This window comes from Scophthalmus maximus, chromosome 7, assembly GCF_022379125.1.
Source record: "Scophthalmus maximus strain ysfricsl-2021 chromosome 7, ASM2237912v1, whole genome shotgun sequence".
NCBI classification, from domain to species: domain Eukaryota; kingdom Metazoa; phylum Chordata; class Actinopteri; order Pleuronectiformes; family Scophthalmidae; genus Scophthalmus; species Scophthalmus maximus.
This window is the reverse complement of record NC_061521.1, coordinates 16,412,501-16,430,111: the sequence shown is the minus strand read 5'-3', so window position 1 is coordinate 16,430,111 and position 17,611 is coordinate 16,412,501. Positions and strand designations below refer to the sequence as shown.

The 17,611-nt window shown below is 39.7% G+C and overlaps 1 protein-coding gene across 7 annotated transcripts in view; it reads right to left on the bottom strand.

The window, feature by feature from the left end:
• LOC118315579 (voltage-dependent calcium channel subunit alpha-2/delta-1) overlaps positions 1 to 17,611 on the bottom strand; it is a 54,659-nt gene that overhangs the window by 10,854 nt on the left and 26,194 nt on the right. For 3 of the 7 annotated variants that reach the window (XM_035642970.2, XM_035642971.2, XM_035642975.2), the window contains exons 7-26: positions 17,310 to 17,441; positions 16,463 to 16,532; positions 15,834 to 15,884; positions 15,515 to 15,614; positions 11,458 to 11,616; positions 10,837 to 10,941; positions 10,318 to 10,396; positions 10,009 to 10,058; positions 9,793 to 9,882; positions 9,165 to 9,239; positions 8,969 to 9,049; positions 8,588 to 8,662; positions 4,730 to 4,801; positions 4,373 to 4,444; positions 3,713 to 3,774; positions 3,240 to 3,316; positions 2,353 to 2,364; positions 899 to 907; positions 493 to 553; positions 301 to 392 (exon numbers count right to left, since the gene is read on the bottom strand). In XM_035642970.2, coding sequence (XP_035498863.2) covers positions 301 to 392; positions 493 to 553; positions 899 to 907; positions 2,353 to 2,364; positions 3,240 to 3,316; positions 3,713 to 3,774; positions 4,373 to 4,444; positions 4,730 to 4,801; positions 8,588 to 8,662; positions 8,969 to 9,049; positions 9,165 to 9,239; positions 9,793 to 9,882; positions 10,009 to 10,058; positions 10,318 to 10,396; positions 10,837 to 10,941; positions 11,458 to 11,616; positions 15,515 to 15,614; positions 15,834 to 15,884; positions 16,463 to 16,532; positions 17,310 to 17,441 — 1,524 coding nt within the window. The remainder of the gene's footprint in view (positions 1 to 300; positions 393 to 492; positions 554 to 898; positions 908 to 2,352; positions 2,365 to 3,239; positions 3,317 to 3,712; positions 3,775 to 4,372; positions 4,445 to 4,729; positions 4,802 to 8,587; positions 8,663 to 8,968; positions 9,050 to 9,164; positions 9,240 to 9,792; positions 9,883 to 10,008; positions 10,059 to 10,317; positions 10,397 to 10,836; positions 10,942 to 11,457; positions 11,617 to 15,514; positions 15,615 to 15,833; positions 15,885 to 16,462; positions 16,533 to 17,309; positions 17,442 to 17,611) is intronic. The other 4 variants (XM_035642974.2, XM_035642976.2, XM_035642973.2 and 1 more) reach the window with 3 other exon arrangements.

The following is a 17,611-nucleotide window of genomic DNA, read 5'->3' as shown; positions in this document are numbered from 1 at the left end:
GCTGATGTCACTGTGCTTACACTCCACTAATCTAATGAGCAAAGTCATACTCTGACCTTCACATGTTGACTGCTGTGAGATCAGAATGGAAAACTCCACCAAGACGATCAATAGCACATATCATGCATCGACACTTACTTCCAAACTTCCACTCTCATTTCTGCACACAACAGAATGCAGACATACTGAATATTGATTGGGTTGAAATCGTGTGGGTCTCTTGTATTAAAATTCTCATATGAACACAAAGAAATGCAGAAAACTGACCTCACGAACCAGGCAAAAAGATGCATGACTCACATGTATCTGGAGGGTTTCCATCAATGTACTGGTTGAAGTCGAGGAGAAACTGAGTGTTGTTGAGGGACAACTTGAGCTCTTTGCAGTACTCCCTGAAGAAAGATTAGATCAGTTTCCATCTCTGCCCCTTGTTTGTTCCCAGTGTTTGTTCATTATGAAAGTGGGCTGTACAGTATAGTAGGGGTCACTCACCTCGGAGCGATGTAGGTGTAACCAAATTCATCAAACCTTTCCAGCTGTAGGGTCGCCATAGCTTTTGAAAACACAAAAATACCTTGTTTAAGGCTTATGATTGACATAATTGTAAAGTAGACCACTCTATAGTATCACAGTACTTTACGATAAGTGCAGTAAAGTGTGATTTCTATTTATCAAATGATAACATTTTGAAAAAATACATGCTGTGAGATTAATTGATGAGTCCACAAAATGTGATGGTATCGAATTTTAAGAAATGCCAGTGGGTGATACATGGACACATACACACGCACAGACACATTAAGTATTGGCCAGATATGAGTTGATGGATTAAGGTACAGAGTGTGGATGGAGGTGCAGTGGGGAGGCACGAGAGAATAACTGACTGAGAAATACTTGCCTCCTTGCCCTGTTGTGACCCCAGGGAGCAAGAGATGATGGGAGGAGAAAGAGGGGAAGACAAAGGGTGATACAAATTCATTTATCATATGAGAAATGATGTCATACCTTGGAAAATATGCTGACAATCATGAATATTTCCCACAACAGGTAATATGATACTATTCTGCAGTAGACCCACAGTGTTACCCTTAACACAGACAGAAATACATTAAATACGACACAACAGCACACAATTTAAAATATAAAAAAGATGAAGTACACTTTCTAGGAACAGGGAACAATAAGAAGGGGACTGTAGCAGGGAAACAACATGTAAATATAGAGTAGCAATAAAGAAATTGTATTACACTCCATGTGTTGTCAGCCCTGGCTCTGGATTTCATTTAAAATACTGTCTGGTAATTCTTATCTCATAAATGACATGACAGGCACTGATGGCCATCATTCACTGCTCTCTTAAAATGAAGACAGTTTGGACTTGGCCTTTAAAATATATGAAGTCGTGTGGCGCAGTCTGCAAAAACAATTACTGAGCTACGAGTTTCCTCGGGGTCGCGGAAATCTGGTGCAGGATGAAACGATGTCCTCCACATAAAATACAACAGGCAGATTCATTGTCCTTCTGTCACTAAAGACTAAGCAGGGTGTCTATAAGTCCAATTGCTTTCCACACCATACACTCTTTAACTTTTAGTTTTGTTCTGTTTTTGGTGTTTATTTCTCTGTCACTATCTCTCAGCAAACCCAGTACCAGGCCATTTATTCAACAAATACTGTATTTCTATTTCTATATGGATGAAAAAACTAAAAAAAGTCTTAGTTCATCCATCACACCGTTGGCTGAGGAACCTCCCTCATGTATAAAGAGGACAGGTGGCTGCAGCAACCACCTACTGCAGGTAGGTGGTAAGATGGATCGAGGTATTGGTGGTCTGGCTCCAGTGTGAAACTCTATATGGCTGTACAGAGAACTTTAGAGTCCCCAAATCCCTATCGGAGTCGTCTGTGGCAGCAAGGCATGGTGTGTTACTTTCTTTAACAGGCCTGTAAACGTTCTGACAGCCTTTATGGCACAGTGACAGACTCGTTATGGCAGAGAGGGAGTGATACACAGGCCCCAAACAGTCAGTCAAAATCTCAACTGCTGGAATAACTCTGCCATTAGGAGTTTATGCTTTGTGGCATCACGTCAAAGTTATGAAAACTTTGCGAAAGCCATATGGTCATGTGCTGAATCCTGTGTTTTTCTACTAATTAAACCCTTTGATCAAAGCGTCCATCTGTCCATGCTTCATCAGAAGCATTCATGCTCCACTGTCATCCATCCACTCATCTATCCGTCCCTTTTATTAAATAATGCATAAAATATTCCCATGCAAGCGAATAAAGAATAAACATGCTTATGCAGTGGAGGATGAAAGGGACAGAGGACGCAGAATAGTTAATACTTGCCCCAAGGAGAAGCTGTGAAATGTCGGCATAGAAGCAGGACAAGAGGGAAGAAGTTGCATTAGACAATGTAAAAAAAGATTGAACAAAGAGTGACAGTTGCCTGAACAGTACAGTATAGATCGTTCAATTCAGATTTATTCTTTCTCCTTGTAATTAATAAAAAAATATTAGTCGTGTTCTGAGCAGTCACAGTGAATCAGCCTTGAGAGCAACACAAGCTAAGAAATCAGGTGAACACAAAGAAAAGGGAGGGAAGGGAGAGAGCGGAGAGGAGGGATGAAGAGAACGAGGTGAGGACAGGTTTACAGATTAGATAAAGAGACAGAGAAAAGCAGAGACACAACCAGAGGGGGGAAAAAACCCTAGAGTCTGTCTACTTTGTTTCCCTGACGGGCCTATAGACAGGGCAGTATAGCTATAGAATTGGCCACTGAGTGTTGAGGAAGTAGAAAAAAAGCATGGGACTGTAGTAGGAGAGGCGATAATGAGCAGGGAGAGGAGGTGAGGGAGGTTTCATCTTCTCCCAAGCCAGAAGGAGGGCCAGTCGAGGGGAGTAAAGAAGAAGAGAAGAACGAACTGTGGACAAGATCAAAAGAGCCAGTGCTTTGGGCTGGGCCTGGGAGAGGGAAAGCATGTGGATGAGTGTGTGTGGGAGTGCAGGGCGACTGACCAGTGGGTTACACTACAAAAGAAGAGCACAGTGGGGATCCACTGATCTGAGAAACAAGGAGTGGTTGTGGTTCCAGCGAGGAGCAAGAAATACAAAGCAAGTTGAGATACTCAAGTATCCAATCCACATGGCTGCTGGTCGTGTGGCACCAGCTAAATCAAAATCTGATTGGTTTGTTTGTGCACTGTTTTATCATGAGGGTGTTCGCTGTACTCACACGTAGCTTGTTTCATGTCATCCCCTAGTTTAGCTTGAATGAAGTGTTCACTGTATTTGGGCAGAGCAAGAGCCAGGCTGCAGAGAAGACAATCACAGTCACAGTCAAATTCCAAATCAAAGGTCATTCAAAGTATTCTGTATTTTCAAAACTTTTGTGTGAAGCCCTATGAAAAAAAGTAGTTTTTATAGTAGTAGTCGCATGTGCTTATTGGTAATTTCTACCAGTCAAAAGAAAAAAACAAAAGATGAACAAATAGTTGTCCATGAGTGTAATGCACAAAATATTCCTTTTAGTAATTGTATTTCCCATTACCAGGGTCTAACGTTAGAAACAGGACAGTGACCCCTGTTGGCTTAAGTGGTGTCCTTCATCACTGCTCTCAGTAGTTGGTGGCAGTGGTTACCGCCATCTTTCCTGACATGAAGCATTAAAAAACTTTTTTTACAGCGTTGTCGAAATGGGTCACTCACCTGTAATCTGTTCCATTAACTGGTCCCCATGTGTAGGTCCTGACTCCCCTGTCTATGTACCTCTGCCAGAGATAATAAAATACACAAGAAATGGCATTCAGAATGGCTTTGTAATACTGATGTAAGTAGTCTTGATTTTTGTATTTTTTAGGAAAATAGTGGTGGGATAAATTATTGAAGAATGAATTTAAATCAGATTTAAAAATCATTGTAATATCCTCAAACAAAAATTTGTATGCCGCATAAGTTTTCGCTCAGTTTTTCTCTTCCTTTGTAGTTGGTGGATGGGTTTTCTAAACCATAAGAAACAACATTCAAATGCTAGTGGAAAGTAGTTACACCTTTTATATATATTTTTGTAAAATTTGTGAAAAAACAAAACAAACAAGCTTTGTCTGACAATAAATATGTGTTGATGAATTGGCAAATACATTTTACTATAGTGACAAGACTATGTTATTTTTATATAATGTCCCATTTCCCTTATACAATGGATGTAATATTGCTTTGAAAATGTATTTTGGGGTAGATTTTACAACATCTGAGAACAACTCTCCAGCATTACTGCATAACATGCAACTGCAGAGGAAATGCACGGTAGGAGACCTATAAAAAAATGGTCCAAACAATTGTTAAGTTCCCAAGCATACTTTCTCTTACCTCATCCTGCGTTTTCACCAGAGTATTAATGGTGCGTTCACCTGTCTCACCGTCAATCATCATTTTCCTGATCTACAGGGAGAGACCAAGAAGCAGACAGCATACAAGTAGTTTCAGTGACACTGGATCTGATTCCCTGAGCATCAGCCGATTTGAAAACATTCTCTATCATCACCTCATACTAACAATTTAGGGACACTAAGTAAATCATGAGCAGAAACTGGCCGTGATAGCTTTATTGGGAGACATCTGGTTCCTGTATGCCTGTCTGTATGTGAATCTTTGCTTGACTTTGTGTGTGGGTGTGTGGCAGTGTCTGTGTTGGCATGGGGAATTCCATGTATCTGCATACTCTACCTCCACTTTGATGTCATTTTCAAACTCGGCATCCAGGAGGTCAAGAGTTACAGGTTCCTGGAATTTAGGATTCTGTGGAAAGGTCAATATTTCAGTAAAGAAGGACACAATTTATAACTACTACACACAAGCAAACTAAATGACACAGGACATGAGTGATGTACACAAAAACAAAGAACACTTTATTTTAGCCTTAACATGAGTTGGGCTGGAAAAAAAGTTTATTGTGTAATAACCCAAATTCAGATCAGTCCATCTAAAGCCTGCTATAAAATGCAGTGGACCATTTTGCAGTTGTTATTCAGAGACAGATTTTTATCATGGCAAGTGGCCACATAGAAGAACATCACTCAAGAGTTTAGTAATTCCACTGCATGAAATAACATATGAAGACATTAATTACTAGAGCAACAATGTTCTTTTGTATTCAGTTCAGGAGCAGCGCCAATCATTTTCCCTAACATGTGAATCTAATCATATCAGGGGTATAAAGAGTACAGGGTACCATCTGGCTGCATTTTGACAACATATATGTGACACCAGACAAAACGGAATCAGATTTGATACAAAGTGACACTGCACCCTATTAATGCTCCGTCCTAAAAACTCTATACGTCTGTGTGGCTTTATGGTGGTATAAAATAGTAGCAGTAATCTAGTGCTTCTCTGTAAAACAGCAGTTCATGGAATCTGATACCGTTCTGTCCTCTAAAGCGTTCTCAAAATGTGGGGTGATGTAGAGAGAGAGAGCACACTAAAGAGTTCAGTGATACTTGATAAAGGTATTTACAATACTTTTGGATTACTTATTGTTTAACATAATTACTAGGTGTAACACTGACTCATATCCACACAATTCTGCTTCCTACATTAGATTATGTTACGGTAAAAAACAGTAGTGAAAATGACCAAAATGAAACCGAATTACAGTTCCATAAAATGTTTGGTTTACACTTTGGTGACTTGTAATAAACTAAAAATAGCATAGAATTAACAATAACTTAAATCTGGAATGCAGTCCAGAGCACAGAGGCTGGCTTGCATACCACAAGGTAGTTCTCAAAGGTTTAATATAAATATACACCATTCATGTTGTCAACTAGTTGTTCCCCACTCTGGCTTATTTGTTAATGTAGACCTGCTTAGCAATTACACTATCTAGCGTCAGCTAAACTACAACTACTTTGAAGTTTCAGAACGAATATTACAATGTAATCTATTGATATTGTAAGTGTCTGTTTTCAACCTTTTCAAAAATTGTAACTGTAAATAATAGTTACTCAAATATGTTTTTTTCTAAATAGATGACTCCCTGTACTGTGTTACTCCTGAACACTTCTAGCATTGATACAGTGTTTTCTAGTTTTTTGCTTTCATTTTGACGTAGTTTCACAAGCAGTTGATCTTAAAATAAATGCAATTTTTTTCTTAAAAGAGGTAAGAGAATTGGGAACAGAGTTTTAAAGCTTACATTTTAAACCAAACACTAGTGTGAATCAGTACACAGAAAACGCTCAGAAGACGTTGTGTTACTTACATGTGATGGTAAGTGAAATTTAATGGAGCAGTAAAGGAAGATGATGAAAATGATGCATGTCAACGAGGAAAATGAGAAAAGAAAGAATGAAAGATCAAGAGGTACTGGGTTCATACAGAATGAAACATCAAACATACACAAATAAGACAGTAAAGAAAAGGAACAAAAAAATGAGAACACTGGATGGTGTGAACAGCAAAAGGAAAAAGATCAAATAAGAAATAAGGAGTGAGATCAGAAAACACTACTGCAACAGGGGAGATGTGGCGTGTGTGTGTGTGTGTGTGTGTGGGGGGGGGGGGGGTGGTGTGTGTGTGTATGTGAGTGTGTGTGTTTTTGTGTGTGTGTGTGTGTGTGTGTGTGTTTTATAACAACAAGGTTGCCTAAAGCTGACATTGGTTTGTATTCTAATTGGAGAGGAAACCTCACTGGTCACATTATTTTACCATCTGTATTATATTAGTAATCAAATGTGGAACTATTTAATGTGATTGCCTAAAAAAATTCTATATAGAGTGCTATTTTCAAATGTTTTAGAACATTAGTAATGACATTCAGGCAAAACTTATGGAGGTGACTGCAGGTGACAAACAAGTCACCATGTGTTCATCACTTACTTTATTTAAGTATCAACCATGCCAGAAAATGTTCCCACACAAACATAAATAAACCGCAAACACTGGGGGAATTTATCCACAGCACTCGCAAAAAGTGCTGGCAACCTTTCGGTGACTGCTACTGTATCTACTGAAAATCTATTGGACTACAACACAGAAAGTTATACGAGGCAACACCTATTTCAATCTACTGTACCTACTGTACTATGCCTCTACTTTGTCTCACCTCATGGAAAGTGACGGCATGCTTATTACTGAGCCTGAGCTTCCTGTTACGAATTCTTTTCTAGGAAAATTGTAGACAGATCGTTGTGATGCATTTGAAAGTCTACAAATTTGTTACAATGTGGAGTGGGAAAGTCTATTGTTCGACATACATCGTCTCACTTCCAATAGTAACTCAAAGCAATTTTGAAAAGCATATCTACACATACAGACACTTGGCCTAGTGTTCATATTTCCAGTCTGAGGAGAAAAGATGGAGGTGACAAAACCAGGGTATAAATACTCTTCATGTCTAGAAACTATAATCTAGTCATGCCTAATTTTTTCCCCTTTTTTCCAACCAATATTTCCCCACTTTCTGTTCAAATAATGTCTCCTATAATGTTACTCACAGAAACCAAAAGTTGTTTACTAAAATGTATATACTAAGTTATAAACTTGATTTACCGCGAAAGCCCTGATGGATTAAATTGTGGGGAGTTGTGAAATGATGGATGAGATGTGAGTGTGTGTGTCTCCAGGGATCCAGTGTTTCAGATCCAGGGAAGTGCCGCTCTGAAAATCATGGCCCCAAATTGCCGAACTCGGTCCTGGGCAGCACATGGCCACTCAGCAGCCTGTCAGAGCTTGAATTGCCTCGGGCTGAGGTTAGTCAGTGGGATATACTGAAGGTTGACTTGGAACCTCTCGTGGGGTCACGGCTAATTTTTACAGGGTAATACCAGCATCGTAATACCTGCCAGTGGCTAGAAGTCTTGCTGCATTCATAAGAGGGGTTCTATTATACTCAGGGGCGTTGGTAGTTCAACACAGGCAGCACAAAGTTAGTATGAGATGAAGTTTTCATATCAGCTTGTGGTGGAAATGTTGGTTATTTCCTCCATATTTTAATTTAATGTTTAAATATTGCAATTTCTGATGTTCATAGAATTGAATTGGTCAAACGTAAGCCAATAGTATAGTACAAGCTAACCTGAATAAAAACATTACTCGTTCTATCTAAGAAAACGTCACTAAGTGAGGAAAAACAAACAGCAGTGGCATGATATATTCTCATGCTGAGGCAGATGAATTTATATGGGGTGTACTATTTTCACTTTAAAACACATTATCTCCACTATATGCCACAGTGCTTCTTTTCTTCATTCATTCCTAAACATATATGCCAGCTCGTTGCCAAGTCTGCATATCTTACACATCTATTTTATCTCGCATGGAATTGAGTGACCTTCTCGCTGACATCTGAGGACTGATGGTATCAAGTCGTGTTCTCACTTGGTAAGTGTTTCTCTTTATGAAGACTGATGCGGTAACAGCACATAGAAAGGTTTTTGAAAAGAGCCTGCACCATCTTCTAGCCTTCATTGTATCCACTAAGTGCAAGCAGTTACAATATGGAATATTCAGAATAGTATACAATGTTTCACGAGATTGACCTGCTGAGCCCCACAAAGTGATGCATAGGGCCGGTTGCCATACCTTTGGCTGGAGATTGGGATGCAGCAGGACGTATCCATTGGGGTCAATGGCAAAGTAGTATCCATTTGGACCAATCTGATGAAAAAGATGGACAGAGGAGAGGGGGAAAAAAACACACTGCTAGTACATGCACTGTATAATTGCATGCACTGTACAATTGGGTGCATGGTCCCAAAACACAAAACAAAATGTAAGTATAACATGCAAAAAAGGGGATGTGATTAACTTCCAGGACGTTTTCATTCGTGGATGATTTTGTAAAGAATAACACATCGTCCATTAATTGGCATGTAGGGAAAAGCCTGATAAAGTTTTTCCCGAGTGAAGAAGTCACAAGACTTCAGGAAGTTACATGTGATCACATATGGATGGTGAACTCACAGTAAAGCGTGGTGTGAGTTTCTTGATATCATCCAGAGACACATCAATCCCCATTACGCCAAGAATCAATTGATTCTGGTGCTGAGAGAAAGTATGAGAGAAAAAGAAGAATGAAAATATAATCAAGTCATGCTGCAGACCACACCCACAATGTGTTCAACATTTTTAATTTTTAATTTTTTTTCCCCCACTGCACCTCGCCATTCCTTTCATCTATGGTCATGGTTCTATTGAAGACAGGAAGTGTTCCAGTGATGACCAGACCCAGTTCCTGATAGAGATACAAGCAAAAATATTCTTCAACTCAGGAATCTTATCACAAAAATGTAATCATGTGAATTATGCAAGGGGTGATTGATAAGTTTTTGGCCTAAGGAGATGAGTTATACACTTCTTGTATCTACACTTTGAGAGACTATGCAGAAAGTTTGAAGTTAATAACTTTAATGGATCTTCGGTTATGCATAATGGAAAGTTGCAAGTCAGGGCTGTCTGAGAAAATCCACAATATTGCCCTTTGTGATGTCATTCACTTCCTCAGTCTCCAGGGCTCACTGCGCCAAGATGACCATGAGGACATGGTGGCAACATGGGGGGAGGCTGGTAAATTACAACATGGCAAAGAGAGCCTGGAAGGCCGGTCACCCACAAGAAATCGTTGACAAGATCCTACTTCTACAAAAGATATTCGTGTGTTTCCCATGACCGCTACATTAGGTTTGTCAATGTAGGCGGGGACGATGTTGAAAAACAAGTGTTTTTTCTTAATTGACTCCTTTTACCTTTGGCTATGAATAAAAATAAAATAAAATGTGGTGTCATACCAGGGCATCAAGGTACACATTGGTCCATTGGATTTGTTTGGCCTGCTTGTCTGCCAGAACCATGGGTCTCCCCAGGACATCCAGGTACTCCTAAATTGGACAAAACAGCACCATATCACTTATTTCCCAGATTAATGCAAACAGAATACATAACTTAAATGCTTGATAAATGTGGAACTTATTTGTGGAAATTAATAAATCATATCATTAAATGACCTGCGTGTTTATTCTGATGGCGCCGATGGAAGGAATCTCATAGAAGTAACCTGGAAAAATTATCAAAAGCAAATCTTTTAAAAGACAATAGATAAAAAATATACATGAAGGATTCAAATTCATAGTGTGGTTCGCTGCATTAGGACTTTTTCTGTAGTGTCAGCTGTACTATTGGACACGTCTATATAAAAGTGTATTGAAATCATTAGTGAACTCTAATTTAATCTTACTTCAATCAATGGAATTATTGGATAGTAACTAATTGACAAAAACACTCAGTATTAATGTGTGTTATGAGCTGTGCAGTACCTTTGTTGGAACAGGCCATCCACTGAATAGGTCCTTTATCATAGTTGTGTTGTCCTACTGAGAAGGTGAAGATCCTCACCTGGAGCAGATGATTCATTTCAAGAATCTTTATTATGACTATTAAAAAAAGGAGTTGTGTCACATTTTTTGCTGGAGTGTGTGTTTGCGCGAAACATGCTCATGTTGTCGACCTTGTGGATGTTAATATTTGATGGTGTTCTTGTGCAAGTGTGTGTGCGTGTCAGCAGGTCTTTGTTTTACACAATGTGCAAAAGGGCCTCCTCTGCCTTCTGCATAAACTTTTGGGTAAAGAGGATGTGCATACGGATGTTTCAACCCAAAGGGAGCTCCAAAAGGCTGAGTCTCATAAAAACTACAATGGAAGCACATCCACATAGATAAAAGCAAGGATTCCAACTGCAGTACCATATGCCCTTCTCTCCCTCTCTGTGTGTGTGTGTGTGTGTGTGTGTGTGTGTGTGTGTGTGTGTGTATTTTATAATGCTAAGGTTTACATACCTTTTTGTCAGCATTGTATTTCTCCAGTATGGCCTGAGCTCTTTCCTCTCCTCCATCAGTGAACAGCATGATGATCTTGTTGCAGTTAGCTCTGCTCACGTTGGTCTAATCAAAGGAAATACACAAGGATTTTATTACTAATGTGTTGTTCATTTTATGTTTTTACCAGGTAGCTGTGTGGCTTAAGAAGACTCTTTTAGTCAGTCTGCCTTTTTAGGCCCATTTAAAAATTTGGGCCAGGGACAAAGGTTAGTTCTGGCTTTCTTACTGTTTTTACTTCTGGATACCTAACTTGATAAAAGCTCCATATCAATGAGTACATAATGACGTATCTCAAAAACAAATGGTTCAAAGGAAAATTTTTATGTTTATAAAACTCAACTTGATAATAATCCCTTGCCATTTGAGGGTGGTAATTCATCTGTAACATATATTAATAATCATTTCATTGAATGGACAGTTTAGTGGAGATAACACATTTGACCAGCAGATGGCAGTAAAAGACAACACTGTTGCTGCTGAAGCTATGGAGGCATCACACAAAACATTCATTTAAAATTCTCCTGGTGCTCTCTCTTGCACACAATAACGTGTTCCTTCATTAAAACTAGAACATCTCACCACAGAGAGCTGCTCAAAAGCAAACTCAAAGCCTTTTGTGTAGTTTGTTATTCCTTTAGCTGTGATGTTCTGCACAGCATCCTTCAGCAGCTTCTTGTTCCTCACGTTGGCTTGAACCAGATGTTCGAAACACGCCGTCTTCTTCACCCTGGTGTTAAACTGGGGGCGGAGGCGGAGAGTTTTAAACCAACCAATAATTCATACAACTACAACATGTTTACATATGGAACAAATGATATAAATGCAGCGCATGCGCGCGCGCGCACACACACGCGCAAGAGCGCTCCCACCTGGCCTTGGCTGTTATTAGGCAGTGGTAAACAGACACATTCATCAAACCCCACTAATTGCTTCACATCCTTGGAGCTCAACGATCCGGTACCCATGGAAACAAGATTCGGCTAAGTAAGAGTGAGGTTAAGCAGCAACACCATCTTTTTTTAAAGGTGAGACTTCCTCATTTCCACCCCACAGCACACATGCACACACACATGCACTCAACCCAACACTAACCAAAAGCCCGCCTCCTTCTATACTAAGCTGTGCTCTAAGTCCATATTCCCCCTTGTTGAATATCTGAACTGAAAATTTCAATGTGGCCTGGAGAAACATAAAGAACATTGTTTAAAGAGCTCACAGTGACAATGGGTATGCAAATGGAAGAAGGAATAATCCAATGGAAAATAATACATAATAAGAGAGCAGGAAGGACACAGGGCAGGATAGTTCTATTGCAGTGGAGAACCCTTCTAAAACAATTCTGCACATCATCGATCTCAACTAATCAATGTGTCTCTGTGCGATGGCCAGTAGGGAGGCTCAAAACACTGATCTGCACAGACAAGCAGGGAGGCAAAAAGAGCTCCCGCCATGTGTGCGCGTGGGTGCGCATGTGTGTTTTCAATGAGCCTGACAGCCTTGAGGCTCCTTTTAGATTGACAGTAATGGTCATACACATCTCTATTGGACTGAAAGGCAATCAGGACAGCCGTGGTTCAACAAAAAGACTGAATCAAGGCGACAACACAAAAACACACCCAAACACACATACAAATATAATGGAAGTTCACATAATTGCCCATGTACACTGTAGACCAGACGGGATCTTTTAACACATATTCTATTAAAAGGAGAAGACGGGAAGGTGAGGAAGGTGAGGTGGAATTGTGTGAGCGCGAGGAGCCGAGAGTGCGAGGGGATGACAGAGGAAAAGAGGTGGGAGGGTGTGAACACTGGAGGTGAATCTCATATAGAAAATAATGAGCTCACAAGCTATACGAAGGTACTATTTTTGTAGATAAGCCCCCTGTGTCAGAAGGAAAAAACAACATACTGTCATTACAAAACAACAACAACATTATTGCTTTGTAAAAGCATGTTATTGGCCCTGAACACAAATTTGAATACAATCTACAACAACTTCCTCTGTTCCCTTGTGATCCTATTACAACAGCTTTTGTATCTCTGTGCGTGTGTGTGCGTGTGTGTGTGTGTGTGTGTGTGTGTGTGTGTGATGGTCCAGGCCTTGGGACTGGATTAGTGATGACACAAGAGAGAAGGCTATAATCTTCAAGACCTAATCCCACTGGACTCCTGTTTGGAACTCAGTCCTACCAACCGGAATGGTGCTGGCTAACAGCGCTGACAGCAGCTACCACGGCTGAGAAGGCTAGATAAAAGTGTCGGCAGGCCATCACGCGAGCGAGGGATACGGATGGAGAGGGAAAGAATGAGCAGAAAGGGACAGCCATCAGGATATTTCTGACCCGCCACAGCTGCTGAGGAAATTGGTGACCATCTTCCATGACCAAATGGCGACTTAGTCCCTGGGCTACTGTTAATGAGGAGGGATTTATGGGTAATATCAGAGATTAATGATTTAGTGTCAGGTTGCAACACCCTCAGGGCCAGACATAGGGCGCTCTATGCGTGTGTGTGGGTGTGTATGAGTAAGTGAGTCAATGACAGAAGGAAACAGATAGGGGTGACAGAGAGAAAGAATAATGACTTCTGGTGGAGGAGGAACAAATTGACCACCACAAATTTATAGTTTATTGAATGGTATATTGAGTGGCAGAGTGAAGGATATTAAGGGATCATTCACAATTAACTTACTGTTTCATTCTTTTTTTTTGTAGTTTTAAAAATACTTCCTATTGGAGATTATAACACTGTGCACACCAAGTTACATCACTCATATCCGAAAATGTGACGGCATTGCTTAAAGCAAGAAACACAAGCAACCATGTGATCATACACATTGTAAACAAACCACCAAAAGTGATTTACCAAAGACAGTCTCTATTTAACACACACATTATAGACCATTCTGATAATAATAAATAAATAAATAAATAAATGACTTTGATTTCTACTGTGCTGAACTTCATTGTATTGATGTCTCTCTATTCCCAGATCTAAGAAAGTTGGTATTGCCAATGCTATTGTAACCAATAGAAACAGAGTCAAACGCTGCCAATTCAAGACAGGAATTAGAAAAAAACAAAACCCTCCAATAATCCTTTTAGCACTTGACAAAATGACATGCCTGGAATTAAAAGAGTATATCTCTGCAGCTACAAGGTCTGAATGACTTATCTAGATACCTATACAAACGTAACACTTGATTCCAGCAGAGGAGTAAAAATCAGTACAGACGTTACTGGGTCAGAGTTACTGAAGGTGGAACAAAAAAAACCATGTTTGCCTAAACAAAAATAGATTTTTAGAGTGAATATCCACGATCTAATGCAAAGGAAATTCACAAAACGGATCAATCCAAAGCATAATATCTTAACATTATCCGTGCCAAATGTCAGGCTGATTACGTGAAGCAAAGTGAAGTTACAGGTCAGACGGAACCTCCAAATTGGCACAATTTAGCACAGTTGTTCCATTTGAAGTATCTCACTGCAAAACTCACTTAATTCCACTTATATATCTGTATTTATTCCATTTAAATAAGACTAACATAAGCAAAGAACACCATGTTCATCTCTCTCTAAAAACACTCTTTGTAGTGATTTTACAAGTCCCAGGTCTACTTTGAAAGAGTAAATTGTGAGTCTGAATGGCTGTCTTTGTGTCAAGAGAATGAAGACAGCTTCAGTCTCCTTAAAGACCCATCTCAATAAACACTGTTGAAGGTACCCATCTACACATTACACCCTCTTTCCGATTGGCTCCTTCTAGGCTCTTTCTGCAATCAAAAGTTTGGAAGGCAAAGAAATGGTCAGAAAATGAAAAGGCGGGAGGTTGGGGGTGATCGGTGGGTGTGAAAAGTCAAAATGAAGGGAGAGAAAGTGGGAGTGGTGTAAAGAGAGTAAGTTGCAGCACTGTGTACAGATGAGGAGAGGCACACAATGTACGGGGAGATGATTCATTGACACAAAGAGACGAATGGAGGTATATGGTGAAATGCTGAGACAAATGGCATGACTCAGTGATGAAAGTAAAAAGCGATGGAAAGATCAAGAGGGTGATGAATGAGTCACTCGCTTTAATTCCTTTAGGAGCAGAGAGAATGTGTACACACACACACACACACACACACACACACACACACACACACACACACACACACACACACACACACACACACACACACACACACACACACACACACACACACACACACACACACACACACACACACACACACACACACACACACACACACACACACACACACACACGGGTTAAGAGGTGAGGAGGGGACATATTGTGTTTTAATCTTGTACACCAAATAGAGCAGTGGGTATTTCATTAAAGGTCTGTTTCAGGGTGGCCAGACTTGAGAGAAATCCATATTTCATTACTTGTCATCCATCTCTCTGTCTCTCTTGAGTGTTTGTTTGTGTGTGTGGGCATGTGTGCAATGTGTTTGTTTGTGTGTGTGCCCTAATTTAAATGTCTCTGGATATACATGAATGGGCATATAAATTCCCATTCATGCGCACTTTGTGAATCTGTCTGTCACTTTGTCCGTTTTCTCAGTGTGCACCATGCTCCCCATTGCCTCTCACAAACACATTTAATACGGTTTAATAATACTCACGTAAACTACATTGACGTAGTCGTCATCAGACAGAGTTTCGAGCATCTCGCTGACTGAGGTCCTGATCAGTTTGAGAGTCAAGCCAGACACACTTCCACTCCTGCACAAAGAAAAAGAGAGAAATACACAACAGTTGCTCACTGCAATCCATCTTCTCAGTTCCTGTCCTGCAAGATTTTACTTGATGTGATTAGAAATGCCTCTGCCTTGGGAAATACCTCATATTATGTGACATATCTAGAAAAGCATGCATTATAATCGTTGAATTCATGACTGATGTGGGAAGGTTATGGTTCAATGAGGTTAGAAATGAACTCACGCGTCTACGAGGATAAGCATATCTTTGGGGGAGGCCGCTCCTTGAATGTACCTACAGTAGACGGACGTTAATGAATGAAAAGACAAGCTGGACTGAGACACCCCCTTAAAAAACACAGTACAACAGCAGTTAAAATATGCCGAAGGGCAATCATTGACATGTTGAGATTTCATAATATTACCCATACACTTACGGCTGGGCAACATTTTGGAAAAAATACTAGAACAATGTTAATGAGATTACTTTTCAGACACCAGCATAAATTATGACGTGGACAATGAACACAAAAGATAAAACAGGCGTTCAATGCTATGAACTATATGTTCCATTTCCAAGTTTAATCACATAAAACCTCACCTCAAAGCATATTTAATAACTTTTTCAGAGGTTAAAATATTTATACCTTTTTTTTACAATAATTGCTTGCCGCGATTAATCGATTAACTTAAAAGAATTGTAAAATATAAGTATACGATCATAATGCAATTCAACTATAAACCGTAAGAACTATAACATTGAACATTATTGAATTATTTACCAGTGCCTCATTAGTACACTATTCCCCTCGTAAACAACTAAATTCAAACAACCAAGTATTTTACTTCTAGTATCTGTGCCAGTTTTATTACCACGGCCTCCTGCGGACGTCATACAGGTCAATCTTACTGGGGGTCTTTCGAGAATCCATCCACGGGGAAGCTTTAAGAAGAGATTGAGTGCAATAATAATTAGGAGTAAAACATTAATTTGAATTTCTAACACGTGACTGTCAGACTTGGGTGTTGAATATGTAGCAATATGCAGTGTCATATTAAGCTCAGCAGTGAGGAGTTGCTGTCAGTCATTGTGTTAATAAGACATTTTGGGTTCCGACTTCTGCCTTATTGACGGTTGGCTCATTGGATAGCCTACAGTTGCTAAACCATTTACAAAACAACATGTTTTATACCTGATAACATTATTCATGACGAGATAAACAGCAGGGAAATAACATATTCATCCGAGATGCAAAGCGCGGAGCACTGGTTTCGCTCTCTTTGACAATGATCAGTTGCTTTCTATCAGCATGCAGTCATTGAGGGAAACCAAAGAGGAATAAATTCAGGGCCAATGAGAGTTCATGAATATTAGACATAAACTTTTCCCATAAAGCTATAGAGTAAATGATGAAAGGAATCTCATGATTAGAAATAGCTCAGCAGACAACACTCACAATAGAGAGCAGTACTAATGCTGTTAAAACAAGTGTTAAAGTATCTAAGGCACCACATATAAAATATGAGTAAATTGAGAAATGGAGATTATTTATTGAGTTTATTGATGTCTGAACGAAGAAATCCTGTGAATATATTCCTGGCTGTTTATACTTAAGATAAAAATCAACATGCTTTATCTTACCAACCAAATGATAATCAGCACCAATTTGAAGGATGCAGTTTCAGTTTGACATGATCAGATAGACCTTTCTTTTTTTACCTGGGTAGTAGCGAGCCAGGCCTGTAGCACTACCAAACACCTGCCAGAGAAGGGTTGGGTCATCTTCTCTGTTCTTTCTAAACACTTCCTCCAGTGCCTCTGTCCAGTTCAGCTCATTAAGCACAATGGTGGCTGGAAATCCACATGGATACAAACAAACACAAACACAGATATGATATGACAACACACTGACTGGAAAGACAGACTTCACTGGGACAGGCTGGCACCAGCATAAACAGTGTACTGTATTATTGTGATCAGATTTGGATTTTCAACAGCTCTGCAAATGTGTACACATCACT